Below are 23,685 nucleotides of genomic sequence, written 5' to 3' on the forward strand. Positions count from 1 at the left end.
AAATTATAGTGTTGCGAATCCTATTTTAGTTTTTTTCTAATACCACACAATAATGTATAGTATATAGAATTATAGCGAGTGTGGACTTTTGGTATTTGAATAATAAACATAGGAAAAATTAATTAAATGATTAACACACTACTATTAATAAACACATATAGTATTTGCAATAACATATAATATTATTACATAGAGTATAGTAAACAATATGACATTTACACTTGTATATCGTGATAACTGAACAAATAAATGAACCCAGAACTCTTTCTTAAAATGCTATTTATATTAACCTTACAAGACTACACGCGCGTACATCTATAACACGTGTGTTTACAAAAACAACTGTGTCAGTGTAATGCAAATATGCAATTACATTTAAAAAAAATACAGCTATGTAAATAAATTGACATAAGCCCTGCAAAATTCAATTTCAATTTTACTGTTTCAGTCAATATAAAAATCCATCCACAAGTCGCAAAAAAATCACTTTAAATTTTTTTAACAAACATAAATAATTGTTTTTTTGCTAATATATTATGCTATTATTTTAGTAGTTGAAGATTATTAACTTTTGTGTACCCATTACACATCTTCTGACATTGTAAGTATATTTGTATACAATTTTTTTATAAGTTTTAATAATTATTTAAATAACAAGTACCAATTTGTTATTGGGTATAATTTTTTTATCGATATTTGTATTTTTTTTTTTTTTTTTTTATACACTGGCCCTCTTTCCTTGCTCACTTAATAATACTACTACTACTACTCATCAATTACTTATAATACTTACTTATTGTGTTTGGTTTGGACTGCACTGGTTTGAACCTAGTATCCAAAGATTCGCATCAAATCGTTTATATACTGTGATTAGTTGGACTTCGCTGGTTTGAAAATACGTACTACTGATTAGGGTTGGGACTAAAAATCGGATTTTGCGGATATCCGGAATATTTGATACCCGGATAATTCGGATACGGATATCCGAAGTCCGGATAGTTTCGGATATCCAAATAATATTTCAATTATCCGTAGAACCAAAACTATCCGAATAGTTAAAAATTATTCGGATAGTTTCGAATATTCATTTAATTTGTAACCAGCCGAATATTTTTTTTGAGTACTCAAATTTATGTATTTGTCGAAACTTTCAGGGGTTGAAATATCACGTGAATGATTTTTAGATATATCCGTGTCAGTGGTTGTTAACCGACGTTTAGGACTCTTTGCAGAGTCCATCTTCAGGGTTGTCACGACTGTTCCGCTGCCGTGACTATACGACAGAGAAACGTCGGTTAACAACCACTGACATATTATTTGATCAATTATTCGGATATCCAAAACTATCCGGATTTTGGATATCCGAATATCCGGATAGGCCTAACCCTACTACTGATTTGCATCGAAGCGTTTATTCAGTTATACTATATCCAGTAAACCTGTGTTCTCATCTAGCTTAACCTTAGCTAACCGTCAACTTTGATTTCCTACATCTTCGCGAAATTTACGATCTGTAGAAATTAGTGTTTTTTCTATATACAATTTTAGCATGTGTGCATATATTAGTTACAGTACATTTTTTTTGAACTGCCATCGATAAATATTGATAAATCGAATATTAAATTTTAATAGATATTAAATTATTTTACAACTTACTGTTGTTTTTAATAATGCGTAAAAAAATTATAAGTTTTAATAAAAAAAAAACCTTTCGCCAACGAATACAGACAATGATTGCACGTATTAAGTATGCAGATCGATACATTTTTAAACAAAAATATTCCAATTCCAGACAGAATATAATAAATATATTGTCACTGAATCTTATAAATAATGAATAATTGTTTATTATTAATTTTGCAGTTTAAATATGAAACTTTTAGGTATTTTTTTATCATTTTCGTTGGTTGGACAAGTTTTGGTCACTGAATTAGGTGATTGTTAAATTTTTATACGTACTACATAAGGTAGTGGAAATCTATTACAGAAATCAATATCTAACTTTTTTACAGATAAATATATTGAGGAGGTTATCTTAACAAGTCAGTATACATTTTTTTTATACAACAAAATATTTTGTTTTATATTTTTTTATAATTTGTTACAGACGAGGACATAAAGCAAGCAAAAAGTAAAACTTGTTAAAAGATACTTAAAAATAATCTTCACCATGAAATATAATATACGTATATTGTTTAATATAGGAATATTGGTTAGTTTTTGAAGGCCATATTTTTCTTAATCTTCTGTAATAATTGTTAGGATGGTAGACAAAGGATAGTTGCTTTATTAGGGTATTAAGATGAGTACTTAGATTTAAATGGAAATTTCAGTGGAGCGAATTTGTTAATTGATTGAGTGTTGAAGTCACTGTGCAAGTTTTTATTTATGACATACCTAAGGGCAGAGTTTATTAGACGCAAGCTAATCAAATGCCTAGATAATTTTAGTGTTTGAAGGTTTGGCTGTGCCCCATAGTTGTGTGCCGTAGGACCAGACTGAAAGGATTAAAGATTTGTTTATGGTTAGTTTATTGAAGAGAGACAGCTTAGATTTAAGTAGAGGGCTAATGAGATGGAGTCAGGAGTTTTATGATTTGATTGTGTGAGTTTTTTATCTTAAGTAAGACCGAGGTTCTTTACTGCGTTTGCTGTAGGAAGAATTTGATAATTAAGCGCGACTAGTGGGACCTTTAAAATTAAATTGTTAAAATATAATGAAACTAAGTTAATAATACATTTTACAAAAACTTGTATGATCACGTTTTCACGATGAACCATTAATAATTCCATGAGACCTGCTATATAGAGGGCGTACTATTTTTTATAGTTAAGATTTTTTTTTTTTTTAATAATTAATTAATATTTTATGTTTATCCACAATTTTGATTAAGAATGTTCTAGATTTTTTTTACTTAAACCATTATTTGTTTTTTCTAGATTTCATGCCCGAAATAATTAAAAGCATGGTTGAGAACTATGATGTATATAAGATGGGTAATCAAAATTATATAATTAATAAACATATTATAATGACAAAGCATGCTAGAAGATAAAATTATTTTACAACTAAATAAATGATCGTAAATTCTGAAATATTTCATGTTACTCTATAATCTATATTCTACAATCTAAATGAAATCTTTTTGACTACTTTTTAACTTCTTTAAATTTTCTTCTTTAAAAGTCATTTAATTAATATATTTTATTCTACATATCACATTTTCTTCAATTTAGTGATTTTATTACCAAGGTCTCCATTAATTTTGTTATAATGGATCCTATTAAATTTTTATCAAATATTATCATAACATATTATGCGTTTACTATTTAACGCCCGTATTTTTATTAAATATTAAAATACAAAATTAAGTTCAATATTTATAGAGTAATACTTTTATTTTATGTTAATTTCAGAGACAATGGCTTTGATGTTGTCTGTGCCCGGTAATAATTACAAAAACCTTCTAAACAAATATATCACATATTTTACGGTATCGACCCCCTCCTAACTCTAGCTTATAAGTGAAAACAAAACTTACAATTTGTACAGTTTAATAAATATTTAAAATTTTTCATAAGTTATTTTTTTAAAAATCTTAGTATATCATCAGAAAATCGGGCGTTACATGAAATGTGCTAATAAAAAAAGTGAACGCAGAGAAAATTATACTTGTTTTTTGTTACACATCTTTACGTAGACTAGTAGTAGTAGACGCGTAGAGGTAACGAGTTCGAGGCCACACTACACTTTTTGCATTTTTTTTCAACGCCTTCCAAAAATCTAACATCATAAAACGGTACCATATGTGAACTTCGTTCTTACTGGGGATCATGTGACCTACACAGTTTTTTTTAATTATAATAATACAATGTAATGTTGTGAAAAAATACATTTAAGTTATGGTAATTACAGAGATACTTGATGTTGAATTGAAAGGACCTGGTAATATTTTCTTAACATTTTATGAACACATTTGAACATAGTTATTTGATATTTATAATGTACAAAATTTATTTATTTTAATTTCAGAAAGTAGCTCAGATTCTGACGGTAATATATGATATTAAATTTCAACATAGTTATTTAATATTCGTTAAGTATGAAATGTATTAATTATAAGTTTATGCCAATTTATAATTGAGCTTGACTAATACCGTGCTATTTTGATTGCACTGGCTAAAACTTTATTTGTACAATACTGGTTACGGCGGAACTTGATTTATACTCTACTTTTTGTTTATTTTTATCTCATATTAGCTCAAACATAATGTAAACAACTAGATAAAAATTAACATAGTTTTCTTGCGCAGATTAGTTGCAGTAATGCACGCGCTATAGTGAGTTCAAGGCTATTAGCCACCGCCCACACTGTAGCTTTTGCATTTTTTTTTAAACTCTTTCAGAAAAACTATTATATTTAAACGTTACCATGTGTTGTAACACACTTGTTTAGTATTTATATAAAAATTGATTATAATAAAATTTGTCATACATTTTAATTTCAGATTATTACACAGATTCTGAAGGTAAAATATGATATTATTTTTCAACATAGTCATTTAATATTGTTTAAGTACAAAATGTTTTAATTAGATGCTAGTTTATAATTGAGCGCGTTATATACTGTCCTATTTTGGACTCCACTAGCTAAAATGGTTTTATTTGTACATTTCTGGTTATGACGGAACTTGATTTATACTATGGATGTTAAACCGTACTAGTTTGGAATGTACTGGTTTAGGCTATGCAGGTTTAGACTGTGCTTGGTTATTTGTTTTGCTAATTATTATTTCATCTCAGCTCAAAAACATAAAGTAGACACTAAGATTAGTTAAAAACTAGCATATTTCAAACCAATTTAAACAGTATAGGTTAACACAATATTAGTACAGTATGAAGTAAGGTATTTTATTTTCGCTACACTTTTTATTCAGATTAGTTGCAGTAGGGCACGCGGTATAGTGAGTTCGAGGCCATTGGCTACACTAAATTTTTTGAATTTCTTGTCAACGCCTTGCAAAAATCCCACATAATATAACGTTATATTAATATATATACTATCATGAAATAATACGTTTGAGTTATGTTAATTACAGAGAATATTGATAACATGGAAGAACCAGGTAATTATTTTCTTAAAATTTTCTGAACATATTTCAACATAGTTATTTGGTATTTATTAAGTTCAAGATATTAACGTAGATATGATATCAGGCTGGGGATAACATAAATTCGTGTAACGATTTCGCGTCACCGATATAAAGATATAGATTTTTTTATTGAACAATAAATATGGGTACCAGGATACTAAAAAACACACATGTACACTATGTACATTGCGTAAAATGTGTAATTGTATTATTTATTAGGAAAGGGATAATTTTTTATATATTTTTTTCATTTTCATTTCTTTCATACACTTGTGTACATTTGTTTTATAAGTAAGAATTTCACTTAGTTATTTTACGAGTAGTTTTAACAAAAGGTGTACTAGGGGTGATTGGTTAAAGACTACGTACATTTTGTAAACATTTTTGTAGCCAAATTATAGCACAATTATATTAATTGTACCACAAAAAACAACATTCGTTATAGTTAATCGTTAAGGTTTTCATCTAACCATTTATTTTCCTTTATAATTTCTATTGTAGTTTCTTCTAGAACCAATGTGAACAATAAGACCACATCAAAACTGACACGGTGTGTTCTCTGTGTTCCCATTTTGCTTTTTTATGTATAACGTGGTTTTTCCTACATTTTCTTGCAGTATTTTAACATATGATATTTGATTCTTGTTTTGACGATCGACCGTAATTTAAATATTTAATTAAAACTTGGCTTTTAAGTGTAGTTTTTAGTTATATAATAATTTACGTTCTTTAATTCAATTTAAATAGGAAGAACCAGGTAATTATTTAAAAAACTCTTTTTTATTAACTGTATTATTATTTTATTACAGGCCCGAGTCAAAATCAAATTCCAGATCTAAATATTGATCCGTTCACTGTTCCCGAAGAAGGTACATACCTAAGAATCCTATTTTTTTTACAGTGGAGTGAACAACAAATGATATTTGTTGGAAACACTTACCTACTAAAGCACTAATCAAACAGTGTTATATTTAACTACAATTTTTAAATATAGTTATTTGATATTTATTAAGAACAAAATGTTTTTATAACAATTTTAGAAATTCTTAACCCAAATTCTGCTGGTAAAACAATAATACATCTTCAAAGTAAATATATATTTGTAATATTAATTTCAATAATTAGAAATTATATTTTACATTACAATTAATTATATTTTGAACATTAGAAAAGTTAAAGTACCAGAAAATGATGCAATTAGCAATACTTGCTGTAACAGGTAAACAAAAATAAATTTAACGAAAAAATGTACAATAGATCACATTGCTTAGTTAAATTTAAACAATTTCAGTTTAAAGTTAATGTTATAGAGAAATTATAAAAACAGTGTTTTTATAGTTTCTTTTTTTTATAATTGTATTAAAGGGAATCATGTATTTTTGATATTGATTTCTACCATTATACATAACTTACATTACATTTAGTTTTATTTTGAATATTAGATAGGCGAAAGTATCAGGAAGCTATGCAAGCAGCTAAACCAGGTATATAAAAAATATAACGTTTAGTACGAACAATTATTTTATTATTATAATATAGTTCAAAATTAAAATGATATTTATACGATTGAAATTTAGTCGGAACCCTATAGGTTTTTTGATATTTGTTAAAACATTGTCCAAATAATTATTTCAAACGGGGCAATTAGAAGTTCTTACACTATAGTCTAACAGTATTTTTGAATAAAATTGTAAAGTACGCATATATAGATATTATTGTATGATCAATTTTTATTTTTTAATTAAGTAGCAATTTCATATACATTAAAAACATATTCGTATATTATTAATAATTATTAAGTATTTAGAAATAAAAAAATTGCGTCATATATTTTTTAATTTAAGTATCCGAGCGTATAATTGTTAAATATAATAGTTAACACTTTTATCCTGTAATAGGTAATTAAAATTAAAAGAAAAAAAACGATGTTAAAAAAAAAGTAATGAAAAGGGTGATGGTTATGTTATGGTGGTTTGGTTGTAAGAGTTGTACAGGGGAGTGTTATTTAAATATCCTATCTTTATTATCCTAAATCATCCTAAATTCTATTATTACTTATATGTTGTTGTGATAAATTAATTTTTTGCACCTTTAGTAGATTCTGCGACGATCTGGATAAATCTCTTCTCCGTCAATTGTATCTTCTTTTGTAGAGTAGTGTTAATTAAATACTTTATCAAAAACACTGTGGGCATATTGTACTCTTATGGTATTGTCTTTTAAGATAATATGTCCTAATATCAGATATTTAATGCATAATGCATCCTTAATAATTACATAAATTGTAATTTGCAACCAAGTGAATTATATGTATTTATAATTAACTGCCTTCTTACAACCTTCCCAAAGCCTGTATTGTCAAAGACACATATCACTTGGATAACTCGGACTGGCTGGAGCGCTTATAGTATGTTTATCTACCTTCTTGTGCTGTGCTAGACTGCTGGCGTTTAGCGCCTATCAATACTACACGTGTTCAGGCTGGAAGACAAACGATAAGCAAACTTATAAGCACTAATTAAATAACCCTTAATTTTCGAATGTGCACAACTCGCTTGCTGAAATAGCCAAGACCGTATGATTATTCATCCCAAGATAAATCAGGTGCGGAGCCAGCAGTTAAGCTCAACGGTTATCAAGGCACCACTTTAAAAAGAAAGCGACCAAAATTGCCGCTGGTCTTTTATCTGTATTTGTATTCTAATTGCTTAAGCACCAGATAGAAGTTGTAAAACGAAAAAAAATATTTAAATAAAATAAATGGTTGTCGGTTTGAACGCAATCCCACTGAAAACACACAAAACCTGACTGAATCTCACGTCCTGACCGACGACTGAATGTGAAGGAAGGGCTCGATGAACTGAGCTGAGCTGGAGTTGTCTTGTTACGACCAGTTTTTTTTCTAAATTCGAATGTTTCGTTCCTGACACTAAAATCCGTGCAGTGGGTATGTAGTGTATTACCATTAGTGTATTTCTTATTAGTCCATATACCAGTGTATATGACTCACGTTTATTAAATAAATATGATATATTACAAATTATATATTTATATATAAATGAAATTGTATTATTCTGTGCTTACAATTTTATAAAATACTTTTGATAAATACATTTGATATTTATATATTACAATGCGAACAATAATTTTTCCAATATTTATAATTACTTCCATACGAAATACAACTTTATTCGAGTTCAAAGTTATAAGGCAAATGGTTTTTGCTTTTAACTTTGACGACCGACCGTAATTAAAATATTTGATTTTAACTCGGCTTTTAATTATACATTTTAGTTGTACTGAGTTAAAGTTATAATACAATATTTTTTTACAGATACAGTTCCAATTCTGAGTCTAGATCTAAATCGTCCGCCTAATTCCGACAAAAGTAATCATGAATTTATTTGATAGATGTTAATATCCCTTTAGAGTTAGATTATCAGACAAACATTTAATATATAGGTTAATCGAATTATTTCAATTAATTCTCGAAAAGAGGATATTTTTTGTCTAAACACTTCATAACTCCGCTATAGAAGGTATAATCCTATTCAAGTTGTCGTTTCAATTATTGTAAAAAACTAAACTTTTTACCATAACAAAATGACACTATAGATATTGAAATTGATGTTTTTTGATGAGCGTCAAAACATTTTCCAAATCTTTAATTCAAATGAGACTACTAGAAGTTCTTACATTGGTTGTATGGACTAAGTATTTTCAATATTAAGATGATTGTGATGGATAACAATTCTAAAAATATTTTTATACTCTTAAAATTGTTTGATATTCTATATTTTGATTACAGCACGTATTGATGCACCTACAATAAAATTAGGTAATCACAAGTCTATATGAATATTCCTGAGGTTTTGCTTGGTAAATTGCCTATTACCGTACAGTACGTTGGTTATTCTATACGCCTTGCCGGGTTTTTTTACCAAGGTATATTGGGAATTAAAAAAAGTATTATACTCTTGAAAACGTAGAAATAAGGCTAACTAAATTAATTCTTACTTTGAGTCATATAACTACATTGAAAAAAGAGAAGTTCATAAATAATATATTTTAGGTACTAATGGTAGGTTCTACAATAATTGGTAAAATTACACTTATGTAATATGTTTGCGATGAAATAATGAGCAACAATTTTCTTTGTATTTTCATTACCTATTATCAACTTGGTATTATATGTTTTTTTTGCAGACAATTTAGCCAGTGTTTTATATGAGAGAAGACGTCATCCTAGAGCAGTTTCAAGAAATAGAATCATCCGTGCATTTAGTAAGTGTTTATATTGTATATTTGTAATGGTTTTTAAACCACTATATATATTATATGTATGTTAATAAAAATAACAGTTTTTTTTAAATGTAATGCGATTCACTTGGAAGAAACTAATTTATTTTTTATTTGCTATTAAGACCTGACTACATTGGGAAAAGCAAGAAGAGAAATGACTTTAGAAGCTATAACATCTTTAATACGTAAATATACAAATAGTATATATACATATATATATTAAATATACATTTAATATATATATTATAAATAAATAATAAATCATTTACAGACATTCTCATTCTTATCACAGTAATACACAACTTCAATAGTATAGATCTGATACAACATAAATATCTGAACTAATTTTTCCAGCATATAAATATGAGTTAGTATTATTAAGACAACATATTTTTACCTTTATGATATAGTTATTTGATCGCCAATAGATACTTTTTGGGCTTGATGTCAATTGTAATTAACCAATTATATTTCTTACAAATTATCTTTAAAGTTATATCCGGAGAATAATTTTGTTCATATTAAGGCCTAGACTTTCCCTATTTCACAAAGTTAATGAACAAAAGTAACAAGATTTTAAAATATAGAAACCCTGTATATTGTTTTATTTTTCTATGATTTTTTTTACAAGTGTATCGTTGTATGAAATAAGGTAAATTCGGTAATTTTTTTTTTAAGGTCAAAACGATCCAGTTTTCCAGGATTTGTTCAATATGTGTCGTTTAGCAGGTTTATTTAGAACTATTAAATATCCACACTCGTATATAGCCACTGCTACTATTGACGGAGAGTACTGCGTTTTAATGGATGTATTGGAACTTGAAGGTTTCGTATATAAATTCCATAATGGTGTATTTTGGGAAGTAGACATAGATCATCGTACTCTAACTAAGCCATTTTTTTCTGAATTACAATAATTTGGAACAGGAGTTGTTATAATAACTTATTTTATAGAGCTATTATTGTTTTGTTAAAAAAAAATTTTCATACCGCACTAATTTCCAAATTGTCAAGAATTAAATGTATTTACTAATAAACAATTTTTATCACGATTATACAAATACTTTTTGGCTTATGTATATTATTTATAATGTTATTTGATAATTTTTTGGATATCAAGAATATAGTATTATTGTGACGTAAGTGTTATTATATTTGTATAGAAACTCATTAAACCCGTATAAATAGTTTAATGGAAGATCTGGTGCCCTTGCTCTTATAAATCATAAAAATTAACTTTTATTTTTTCTCCACAAAAAATTAATAGATATTGTACTTGTCTCAGAGACTTACTTTTTTGCCTCCAACTTATAAACTATTCTGATAACACTTTGGACTGTACTAGAATAGGCTGTGTTGGATAGATGTACTTTCAATAAAAAAAAAACTATTTGCATAGTATATAAATATTGGTCGTTCTCCAAACAATGATGACCATTGTTTGGGACCTTACACCCTTCGCATGTGGACTGCAACACTTTAAATCTTTTAAATCATAATAATAGCTTACGGTTAGTTTTCTTTGTTGTAATAAAAACACTCGGTCTGCCCACACTACTGCACAACAATCGGTTTTAAACAAATTATATAATAACATACAAAACATAGTATTCATGATATACTGCATGTCAAAACTGGTGTAAGAAAAATAAGATATTTTTAGATTAGAAGCATTCAATTTCAAACCAAAGTACAAATTTAATTTTTTATTATATTAAATTGTTCATTGAACTCTAATACAATTTATTGTATTTTAATTTTTTACATAAATTTGTAGTTTCTTATTATACCAATAAAATAAATTAAGTTAATAGTTAAAGCAGTGTAACAAACAAATAATTGTTATTTCACTTAAAAATCCAAGTACTTTACTAGTTTTAGATTATTACTTATTTTATACTTGTTTCTAGTTAGTTACTATGTTTCTCTATAATAAAATATATTTTTTTAATTTTGATTGATTATTATCAATTAAAAAATTATAGAATTCATATTTAGCTGTGATGCGATAGCTGAAAAGGTATTTGTTTTATAACGATGTTATATATAGGGGGTAAGGATGTCACAAGTGTACAGGAATAAAATTATAACTAAACATGATAGAATCACTTTTCAATAAACGCTTCGATGTGAATCAGTGGTTAGTATGTTCAATCTAGTATAATCCAAACCTCAACTTGACATTGAAATTAATTTTTTAAGGTAACGAGATCTCCAGGATTTTTTTAAACAATTTTTCCACATTCAACACACAAAGGAACATAGGAAACCATTTTTTTATTGATACCCATAATAAGAAGCTACAAATGAATGTAAAAATAACAATTCAATTTATACTTTTGTTTAAAATTGAATGCTTCTAATCTGAAAATATCTTATATTTCTTACACCAATGTTGACAAGTCAGTATTATCATCTTCTTAATGGTTTTGAGAACGACCAATACTAATTTACTATGCACATAATTTTTTGATTCGACAATAGATCTTTCCAACACAGCCTGTTACAGTACAGTCCAAACAAGATCCAATATAAATCAAGCGAATTATATACTAGTACAGTGAAAAATTACTAAAGTGGGGCACAGTATTTACGAATTCGCATGGAAGCGTTTTGAATTTTAAACTTTTGACCCACCAAAGTACATGAATCACATATGATTGCTGATCGATAGATATGTTACTTGAGTAAATAAGTCTACAGAAAAAAAATAATCATGTCTTCAGGCACAAAAAAAAACACATCATTATAAAATTAATACCTTCTCAGCTATTTATATATTGTTATTTGAAAGTCTTACAGGATACATAACAGGACTTGCTATATGGTGTAACGGTCACATTTAGCCACCCGTTACCACTCGCTTATATTATGCATTTTTAGCACTTTACAACGATTAGCATGTAAACCATTATAGCCTATAGATAGGAGAGACAACAGACTCTCCTACCTAGGGACAATGAACCAGATGTGCCGATGCCCAGTTAGTTACCATCTTCGGACCACAACCTAATTATTCTCAAGCCATTACATAATATATCGTGTTACTTAACTATTTTATATTTATTTTATTTTATCTGTGTTCGTGCGTCCGTTCATCTCCGAATTACCTGGACTAACCACATAGAACGCTTTAGGATCAAGGTAGAGGTGTAAAACATGTATACATAAATATTTTTTATAATCTTGATAAAAACTGTTTATTATTAAATACATTAAATTTTTTGACAATTAAGAAATTAGAGTGGTAAGAAAAAATGTTTTAACAAAACAATAATAGCTCTATAAAATAAGTTATTACTACAATTCCTGATCCAAAATTATTATAACTCAGATAAAAAACGCTTATATAGAGTACGACTATCTACGTCTACTTCCCAAAATTCACCATCATGGAACTTATATTGAAAACCTTCAAGTTCCAATACATCCTCTAAAACGCAATATTCTTCATCTAGCATAGTAGTAGCTATATATGAATGTGGATATTTAATAGATCTAAATAAAGCTACTAAGCGACACATATTGTACAAATTCCGGAAAACTGGATCGTTTTGACCTAAAAAAAAAATTGTCGAATTTAGCTCATTTCTTACTAATTTTCTTTATTTACAAGATAATATTCCACACAACAATAAACTTGTATATTAAACCACAGAAAAATAAAACAATACACAGGCTTTCCTTATTTATAAAATCGTGTTACTTTTATTTATTCACTTTTTGAAATAGGGGAACACTAAGCCTTGCTACGAATAAAATTATACATTTTTATGACATTAAACTAAATTGACTTTAAGTCTTCAAAAAAATCTATAAGCAATTAAAAAACTATATCATAAAGATCAATATTTGTCATCTTAATAATACTAACTCATAACCGTATGTTAGAAAAATGAGCTGAAATATTCACGTTGTGTCAGATCTATACTACTAAATTTGTGTATAGCTGTGATAAAAATGAATATCGGTAAATTATTTATTATTTCTTTGTAATATATATATTAAATGTATATTTAATACATATGTATATATACTATTTGTATATTTACGTATTAAAGATGTTATTGCTTCTAATGTCATTTTTCTTCTTACTCTTCCCAGATGATTCAGGCCTTAATGGCAAATACAGAGTAAATTAGTTGCTTCCCAGTAAGTCGCATTATAATTAAAAGAATTGTTATTTTCATTAACATGTATGTATGTGATATATAGTGGTTTAAAAACAGTTACAACTCAATATAAACACTTACCAAATGCACGGATGGTTCTAATTCTTGAAATCGCTCTAGGATGAATGTTTTTCTCTGGTAGAACACTGGCTAAATTTTCTGCAAAATAACATAAAATACCGTTAAAATAACCAACGTACGGTAGCAAGCAACTTATCAAGTAAAATCTTATAAATATTTACCTAATTTTATTATAGGTGCATCAATACGAGCTGTAATTAAAATATAAAATATCAAACAATTTTAAAGGTATAAAAATATATTTTTTTAATTTATTTTATCACAATCATCGTAAAATGTTGGCTATTTATTACAGAGTATACCATCTTTAGCAGAGTAAGTTATAAGGTGAAAAAAAATTGGACAAAAAATATTCTCTTTTCGAGAATCAATCGAAATAATTAGATTGGCCTATCTATAATATTATGTCTGATAATATAACCCTTAGGAATATTTTCGACTATCGAACAAATTCATGATTACTTTTGTCGGAAACAGCCCGACGATTTAGATTTAGTTTGTGAACTGGAACTGGAGCTGTATCTGTAAGACAATAATATATAACAATAATTGAGTCATTAAAAAAACAGTTTTTATTATTTCTCCGTAGAAGTTACATCAATCTTAGATTGTTTAGATTTAATCAATTAACCATGTAACCATGGTACAACTAAAAAGTATATTTAAAAGCCGAGTTTCTAAGAACTTCTAGTAGCCTCGGTCGAAATAACTGTTTGGAAAACGTTTTACCAATTATTTATTTTTATTTTATTTTATTTTTATTTAATACGGGCCGCAGCCCAAAGTACAGAATATCAAATTAACTATAAACTAATAACTATGAAAAAGATAATAAGACAAAAGAAAAATATATTACAAATTATAACTTAAAAACTAAAAGACGAATCCTCGTTGGCAATACGCATCATCCTATTCAGTGATTTGTTAAGGGAATAATTTGTCATACACAGTGGAATAGTGAAAGGATAGGAAGAGCGGATCTGGATACAGGAAAGTTTTAAAGTTCAGGACAGTCGATCGACCCATCGATAAGTTTGAGTAGGAAGACATTGTTAATGGTATTACGTCTATCGCTGAAGACTGTAAACCTAACCTATTTAATACTGCATCATAAACATGAAGTCTATGTACTATTTTTAATAGATATGCAGCAAAACTCAAAAACTTTCGTTGGACTCTTTCCAGTTGATTCATATTGCTTGCGGTGTGAGGGTTCCATATAATAACAGAAAATTCAAGAATGGATCTGTTAAGCGCACAACATAAAGCTTTTAGTGGAGTTATCAACTTAAATTCGTTACAAACCCGCTTAAGAAATCCAAGAGCTTTTAAAGCTTTACAGCATGTCGCATCTATGTGGTTATGAAAATTTAAGCTTCTATCATAGAAAACTCCAAGGTCTTATACCGTATTCCCTTCAATAGCAAGATAGGTCCCACGAACTAAGTATTTAAATTCTAAGTGAGTGCGACCTCTATAAAAAGACATTGAGCAACATTTAGAGACATTAAAGTCCAAACCGATATTTATAGCCCAAGCATCTAATGCGCATAAGTCACTTTGAAGTAATTGACAGTCATGTACTGAGCGAATTTCTAGAAATAGCTTTAAGTCTTCTGCAAATAGTAAGAATTTACTGTGGCGAATAACTTTTTTTACGTCATTAAAACACCTATATGGATCGACTGAATACGTATAGAACTATATTATCCGATAATGAATGAACCCTAGCCACAATAAAAATGTACTTATGAGAGTATACGTGTTACGGCAACTATATTGCCACACCGGCAATACACCTTCCTACGACTGCACAATAAAACCACTAGTGACTCTACTTTAAATTGACTAACTAAATATTATAATAATGAAATAATTGTTCGTTCAAAACGTTACATTTTTTATTTACCTGTTATATAACTTTTTCCAGATTGCATAATGTCCTCGTACTTTGCCCTATCTAATGTTCAAAATAAACCAATTTTAATGTAAACAATTTCTAATGATATAAATCAATATAATAAACATATGTAAGTCTTAAAAAAAATAAAATAAATAAGAAATTGTAGAAAACCAGTTTTTAAAATTTCTGTATAACAGTTACTTTATACTAAAATTGTTTAGATTTAATAATTAAGCAATGTGACACATCGTACAATTGTTCGTTAATATTTGTACTTACCTGTTACAGCAAGTATTGCTAGTTGCATAATTTTCTGGTACTCTAACTTTCCTAACGTTTAAAATATATTCAATTGTAATGTAAATCATTTCTAATAATATAAATATAAATATCTGTTTACTTTCAAGCAGTATTATTGTTTTAGCAACACAACTTGGGTTATTAACTCCTGAAATTAAAGTAAAAATATATTTTACTTAATGAACATCAAATTATTATATTTTAAAATATAACACTCTTTGATTTGCGCTTTAGTAAGTTTTACCAACAAATATCATTACTTATTGAGATATATTAATTCACTCGACTGTAAAACAAAAGGATACTTAGGTAACCAAGTGTGTGTTGTTTTATCATCAACATTTCAATCTTGATAAAATAAATACGTATTATAATACATTTAGTGTATATTATAGGTTGTCTGAATAGTAAAAGTACTTGACTCTCTAAAAAGTATTCAAAATAGTAGTTGTCGTCAAAAGGTTTACTGAAATGGAATTATACATTTTAATTGAGTACAAGCAATTGTGATTTAAAGCATCGACCATTTTAACAGAATTAATTAAGACGTTTAGAATGTGTATGATTAATGTCACTATATTTTGGAGGAAAAAAACCAGTACAGTGTGGTCAGGGCATAATGGGAGAATAAGTCCCTCATCAATAAAAAATGTTTCATTTCAAAAGAAATATTGAATTACTTTCCATTATTTCAATTGTGAGTGCACAATTTTGTGAATTAAGGTTTGAAAATTAAACTGAAGAATGGGCAAGAGGAATCTTTATTATATACAAATTTCTCAAAAATATTGTAAAAATATAAAAGGGAGTAATAAATATTAAACATTGACACTATAAATACTCCAGTATGTAATATGCGAATAAACCAACAGTCAATATCCGTGTTACCATCAATATTTTCTGTAATTAGCATAACTCAAATTTATTATTTCATGACTTTTATATATATTATAATCTATTATTCTATTCAGCATGAATGACGTTACTTAATGAATATCAAATAACTATACTGAAATATAATCATAAAATGTTAAGATGTATTCTTACCCTTGAGGAATACTTATAAGTATCAAATAAATTCATGATTACCTTCTTCGGAATCTGGATCAAGATCTATAAGTGGAATTTGATTTTGACCAGGTCCTGTAACAAAATATATGATAACAGTCAATACAAAAACATTTTATTATCATTTCTCACTTACAGTTACATAAAACTGAGATAATTAATTTGGATCTTTCCCTTATTTCAATTATGAGTGCTTAATTTTGTGAATTAAGGTCTAATAATTAAACTAAAGAATGTGCAAGAAGAATCTTTAATATAAACAAATTTCTCAAAAATATGGAAAAATATAAAAGGGAATAATTAAACATTAACACTATAAATAATACAGTATGCAATATATTAATAAACCAACAGTCAATAACTTTCATAAGTCAATTCCGAGAAATCAATCGCAAATAAATATACTACCAAATATACATTTTATCTTATAATCTTACACTTAAGGAATATTTACTACTATCGAATAAATGTATGATTACCTTCTTCGGAATCTGTGGACGGATCAATATTTATACTTGGAATTTGATTTTGGCCGGAGCCTGTAATAAATTGTATAATAATAATACAGTAAATAAATAACAGTTATCATTTCTTATATTTTATCATTTATAGTTACTTAAAATTAAGATCATTAAAAACAAAGTTTTCACACATAACATGGTACCGTTTAAATATGATAGCTTATGTTGTATTTTGTCCACAAAAATGTATAAAAATATTTGTAACCTTAAAATTAATATTATATCCAATATAATATTAAGCCGAATACTTTGTACTTAATGAATATCAATTAACTATACTGTCCATACATTTTTAAGAAAATAATTACCTTGTCCTTCCAATGTATCACCAATATGTCTGTAATTAGCATAAGTCAAATGTAATTTTTCTTGATGTTTTATAATACAATCTATTGTCCTATAAATACTAAAAAACTGTGTGGGTCACAAGATTCATAGAAAGACCGAAGATCACATATCACATCATAACGTTTTATTATTTTGGATTTTCTGAAGGCGTTGAAAAGAAATGCAAAATCTAAAGTGTGGCCAATAGCCTTGAACACACTATAGCGCGTGCCCTACTGCAACTAATCTGTGTAAAAAGTGTAGCTAAAAATAACCTTATTTTATACTGTACTGATATCATGTTAGTCTATACTGCTTAAATTGGTTTAAACTGTTTTTATTTGTATCTAGTTTTCTACTTTATGTTTGAGCTAATATGAAATAAAAATTAACAAAAAAAAACAGCATAACCCAAACCAGTGCATTTTAAACTATTATAAATCAAGTTCCGTCATAACCAGTAATGTAACTTAAATTTATAATTTCTTGACATAATTATGTGGAAATATTATAATATCTTATATTACCGACGTGAACTGTGTTTTCACTTCCTGAAATTAAAATTAAAACATTTTTTACTTAATGGATATCAAATAAATATGTTCAAAAATAACTTTGTTAACTTTTAAGTATTAGTTATGTTCAAATAATAATTTACCATCAGAATCTGAACTAATATCTGAAACTAAAGTACAAATATTTGTATTTAATTAATTTTAAATAACTATGCTGAAATATGTTTATAAAATGTTAAGAAATATATTACCTGCTGTTTGCAATTTACTATCAATACACTCTATAATTAACATATTTTAAAAGTATTAATTCATGACATTACATTTAATCTAATATTATAATATATAAAAACTGTGTGGATTATAAGACTCCCAGTAAGAACGATGCAATTAAAATATGGTATCATGTAATTATGTTAGATTTTCGAAAGGCTTTGATAAAAAATTCAAAAAGTATAGGGCGACCAATGTAAGTTATATTTGTATAAAAGGTTATGGTAATTATTACCCGGCACTGCCAACATAAAAGCCATTATTTCTGAAATCCACATAACAAAAAAATATTACTTTATGAAATTATATTTAATGTTTGTTCTAATTGAAATAAATAGTCAGGAGTCAAGTAGGAATCACATAATATATTGTATTTAATTCGGTAAAACTTTAATTGGATTTATTCAAATAATTGAGTGGATACTAACGCAATATAATCGCTGAATTGGAGCAAATGTGATATGTAGAATAAATTATAATGATAAGATGACTTTAAAGAAAGTAAAATCATCGATTTCTGAAAGATTTCATTTAAGATTTTATGATTATTTGTATAATTTAAAAATATTTTTATCTTCTAGCATGCTTTGTCATTATTATATGTTTATTTATTACATAATTCTGATTACCCGGCCAATAATCTTTGGCGTTCATAACAATGCTTTTAATGATTTCCGGCATGAAATCTAGAAAAAACAAATAGTTTGACTCAAAAAAAATCTAGAACAAACTTTGTCAAAATTATGGGTATTCATAAATTAATAAATTATTAATTTGAACAAAAATCCTTAACTATAAAAATTAATACACTCTATACAGCAGCGTCACACCGGAATAATTATTAAGTGTTAAAATATTCCATTTTAATTTTCAATTGATTAAGTGTTTTAACTATATTATTATAACAACCTAAGCACTAAAGACTTAAGTTCCAGTTTAACAAAGTATTTTTATTTTTTAACAATTCTGTTGCCTCTCGAATACTAAGTTTTTTTAGTAATTTTTCTCTTTAAAGCTAAAATACTCAATATAAAGAAGTTCCTTCTTGTTGCTAAATATAATCAATAATAAGTTAATTTTTTAACAAATATTGGTGAAACCGGCTGTGGTAATATCATCTCATTCATTCTTAATCTTAACTGCTTACAGAAACTATTTTTTTTTTTAATTTAAAAATTATTTGACTAGTCATCCTAATATACCAAAGACATTAATTTGTATTTTTTTTTTTTTAGATATTTTTTAGTATTTTAATTTGAATAAGTTTTACCTTTAGCTTGCCTTATGTTCTCGTCTATAACAAATTATAAAAAAATAAAAAACAAAATATTTTGTTATATGAAAAAATTATACACTGACTTGTTAAGATAACTTCTTCAATATAGTCATCTGTAACAAAAGTTAGATATTGATTTTTATTATAGATTTCTACTGCCTCATGAAGATACGTGTAAAATTAAATAATCACCTAATTCAATGGCCAAAACATGTCCAACCAATGCAAATGATATTAAAATACCTAGAAATTTCATATTTTTACTGCAAAAATAATAATAAACAATTAGTCGTTATGTATAAGACTCAATGACTATATAATTATTATCTCCTATCCAGAGTTGAGAAGATATTAGTTTTGCTATCATGTGTTTTTTTTTTGTCTGGACTCTGGACCAACCATATAATTTTAATCTCTCAAGCAGTTACTTCCTGTAGCAACTTTATAGATCAGAAATCGTACCTGTAACGTAGTTAAATAGGCCGAAAACTAAAAAAAATTACCACTTGCAATTATTTCCATTATCTCTATTTTTTATCTCTTACCCATTAACTCTAATTTTATATTATATATATACTCGGTAACGTTTAGCCTTTTGATGCACACACGCACACACAGATTTTCTGATTAATCTCCAACCCAATATTTAAACATCCATGTTAAAAGTTATAAAGCATCGTAAGTCAAGATTTAAATTGTTATTCTAATGTATAGAGTTGCTACACGAACAAGTCGGATCAGCGGTTTTACAGATATTGTGGGCCCAGACACAAAAAATAAAATTAAAATTGAAATAATAACATATTATTATAAATAGGTACAATACCGCTTTATAATACCTAATTATTAGCTCCACAACGAAGCTAATAATTAGTAAAACTTAAAATAATGTATAAAAATGTACGTACAATGTCAGAGGATGGTGAATAGGTATATAGAAAATAATAAATTTCAACCACTGAAGTACTTAAGAACAAAAGAACAACTGATATGTTTGTTAAATTGTTTTAAAGTACAGATAGGTACAAGTAAGACTTGTAGATGGGCGTTTATGTCCGACCGAAGCAGTACAATTGAAATAAAAATTGCAGTGCCAATGTTAATTGTTTACATAGTTGGTGTTAGTATGTTATACGTAGACGCATAGTTTAAAAAAGCCAAGGTAAAAAAAACAATTTACATCGAAGCAAAAAACTTCAAAATGTAGCATTTTCAAAAGGTACTTGTATTAGAAAAAAAATATGTATTGATGTTCATTTTGTGTTATAAGATATTTGTATAAGTGGTTTAATAGTGTGATTTGTTTATCATAAATAATATGTAGTGTGAAACTGCGTGTAATGTTTTTGGCAATAATGACATACATATGTATAAAAGTTATCCCACAACATAATACATATAATATTTTTATACAAATTACCTTAAAATTTGTATACAATGTTCGTAGTATACTATAAATTATATAAATACCTGTATGCTGTAAAAAATATACATTGGAAATAAAACAAATTCATAGAGTTCATAACAACAACTTAGGCATTGTTCTACAAACATTTAACGCTTTTAGAATTTACATTGTTCAAAAATTCACTCCGCCCCCCATTATGCCCCGACCCTACTGTACTGGCTTTTTTATGTTCCAGGTGTGAATCATAATAACACATTTTGGTATTTTTCATAATATTAGCTAATCGCTTAGTTTACAAGGTTATTTTTTTGTACGTTATTGTTTTTTTAATGTACATGAAGACCACAGCTGTTCAAAAAATTGCTTACGATTTTTAAGAACGCCTAGTTATTGTCAAAAACAAGTGTATTTTTTTAGCGCATTTTGTATAGGCACCTATTCAAATGTTGGAACTATTTTCTAGCATGACCGTAAAACCCTAATGCTTCAATAGTTACAGAAAATAACTATTTTATACAATATACAATATTATTCCATTAAATTAGCCTTATGTAAACATTTATAATTATTAATTAATGCTACATTTATTTTTATTGTGCGTAAATTATTGTATAAAAATTCTATTTTCTTAACTGCGATAAATTGAAGTATAAAGACAAACTAAATTAATTCATTAAGATATCATAAAATATAAACAGAACAATAAAAAATGTGTTAACTAAAATAACAAACATATCAATATATGTTTGGTATTTTAGTTAACACAATGACTGCAATAAATAATGGTTAAAGTAAAAAAAAAACCAAATAGGCACTTATGGTTATATATAAAATAATAAATAAATTATAATTAAAAAAAACACTTAGCCATAAAAAATAATACACTCTATATATATCAGAGCATACCATAACTATTAATGGTGCATCGTTAACACGTTACTATACAATTATTTTTATTTAAATGTTTTATAATGAACTTTAAATTAATTTAAATATTACAACTATTACTTCTACTAAAAATATTTTGATGTGTAAACATCTTTGCGTGCTGTACGCCATTTTAGGTAGGAGTAAATTTGAGCAAATACCGGAAGTAGGTTACGGAAGTAGGGGTAACGGAAATAGGACCGATAGAGGTGGATTTAACCAGTGAACGAAAGTAAACATTTCGGTTATATGTCCAATGGTACTAGGGGTGTATGTTAAGTATTCACATCGGCCAATGCCCCAACATACACGCAGCTGTACAACAAACTCTTTACCGACATATTTTTGTCATGTATTTTTTAAAGTTAGGATGAGAGGGTTAGTGCGGTTGGAAAATGCGCGCAGATAAAAATAATACTACACTCCACTTTTCCTCCTGCCCTAAATTTGAAACTTAATAACTTCAAAAAATATTTATCCGAAACTGGTTATCGACGAGTCAAAATTTGAAGTACATTATTCTCAACTTAAAAAGGAAGGTTAAATAAAATGAATAACTAGAGTAGAATAGAAAATTAGAATTATATAATATAATTAGTATAATATTTTATTAAATATTATACAATATATGGATCGTAACTTCAATCGAATAAGTAATTGTTTAATAAAAAATATATAAATGAAATTTTAATAAACAGTGAATATATAAATATATTAATTAGAAAAAAACAACATTTCTGTTCATTAGGTTATTTAAACTTAAAAAAACTATATACAAATGTACTTACAATGGCAGAAGATTTATAAGCAAAACAGCAGTTGATTTGTTAATTGTTTGTTACACTGTTTTAAAATGATTTTCTTGCCATTCGCCGATGGGTTTTTATGTCGTCCAAAACAATAAAGTTAAAATCATCTTTGCAGTGCTTATGAAATTTTATTTAAATGTTTAATATTTATTACATAATATTGTTTACGCCGTTGCTGTCACGGCCACGTGTTTACATCCGGTATAAACTATTTTTAGCTACGGCAAAACCAACGTTTTGTTTACATAGTGATTGTTGCCACAGCAACGCAATGATCTTAGTACGGCCGGTCCCCCAACCAATGGTAGTACTCGACACCACCACCCTCCCGTCCAATCAACAACGACTATGTCATAGCAAGTGACTATATAATTTGGTGTCCACTCTGGTGACCACTTCGGTTCAGAACTGTGTAACTTTTTAAAAATTGAATTTTGTTTTATTACATTAAACATTTTTAGAATAATATAATACAACAAAGCCAAACACACTGCGATAGGACATTGTTTTATTACACATCACTATAAAATCAATACTTCTTCAGCTGTTCACATTTTTTGTTATTTGAAGGACAACTTCTAGGACCCATACACATTAGAAAATGAATTAATTTAATTAACTCTTGCTATATGATTACCGTTTAAAATTTC

The 23,685-nt window shown here is 27.3% G+C and overlaps 1 protein-coding gene across 1 annotated transcript; it reads left to right on the forward strand.

The window, feature by feature from the left end:
• The first annotated feature begins 509 nt into the window (after nucleotides 1–509).
• LOC126838011 (uncharacterized) lies at nucleotides 510–10,502 on the forward strand. Its single transcript, XM_050572125.1, has 19 exons — nucleotides 510–601; nucleotides 1,864–1,934; nucleotides 2,013–2,042; nucleotides 2,108–2,131; nucleotides 2,940–2,996; nucleotides 3,417–3,446; nucleotides 3,916–3,945; nucleotides 4,033–4,053; nucleotides 4,509–4,529; nucleotides 5,100–5,126; nucleotides 5,963–6,022; nucleotides 6,194–6,241; nucleotides 6,322–6,372; nucleotides 6,596–6,637; nucleotides 8,488–8,541; nucleotides 8,962–8,991; nucleotides 9,360–9,437; nucleotides 9,578–9,640; nucleotides 10,134–10,502. Exons 2-19 carry the CDS (start codon nucleotides 1,871–1,873, stop codon nucleotides 10,370–10,372), a joined length of 969 nt encoding a protein of 322 aa, XP_050428082.1. The 5' UTR covers nucleotides 510–601; nucleotides 1,864–1,870; the 3' UTR covers nucleotides 10,373–10,502.
• The last annotated feature ends 13,183 nt before the right edge of the window (nucleotides 10,503–23,685 follow it).

The sequence above is a fragment of the Adelges cooleyi genome, unplaced genomic scaffold (genome assembly GCF_023614345.1).
Source record: "Adelges cooleyi isolate 19-005CV unplaced genomic scaffold, UGA_ACOO_1.1 ACOO_flye_CR_arks_rails_tigmint_CR_PRNA_1, whole genome shotgun sequence".
Classification (NCBI taxonomy): Eukaryota; Metazoa; Arthropoda; class Insecta; order Hemiptera; family Adelgidae; genus Adelges; species Adelges cooleyi.

Excerpts from the sequence above, each read along its gene's own strand:
- LOC126838011 (XM_050572125.1), top strand. The coding sequence starts at position 1,871 with ATGAAACTTTTAGGTATTTTTTTATCATTTTCGTTGGTTGGACAAGTT. Across the intron at positions 4,054-4,508 it reads AAGTAGCTCAGATTCTGACG|ATTATTACACAGATTCTGAA; the intron begins GTAATATATGAT and ends TTTTAATTTCAG. Across the intron at positions 8,542-8,961 it reads TCCGCCTAATTCCGACAAAA|CACGTATTGATGCACCTACA; the intron begins GTAATCATGAAT and ends TTTTGATTACAG.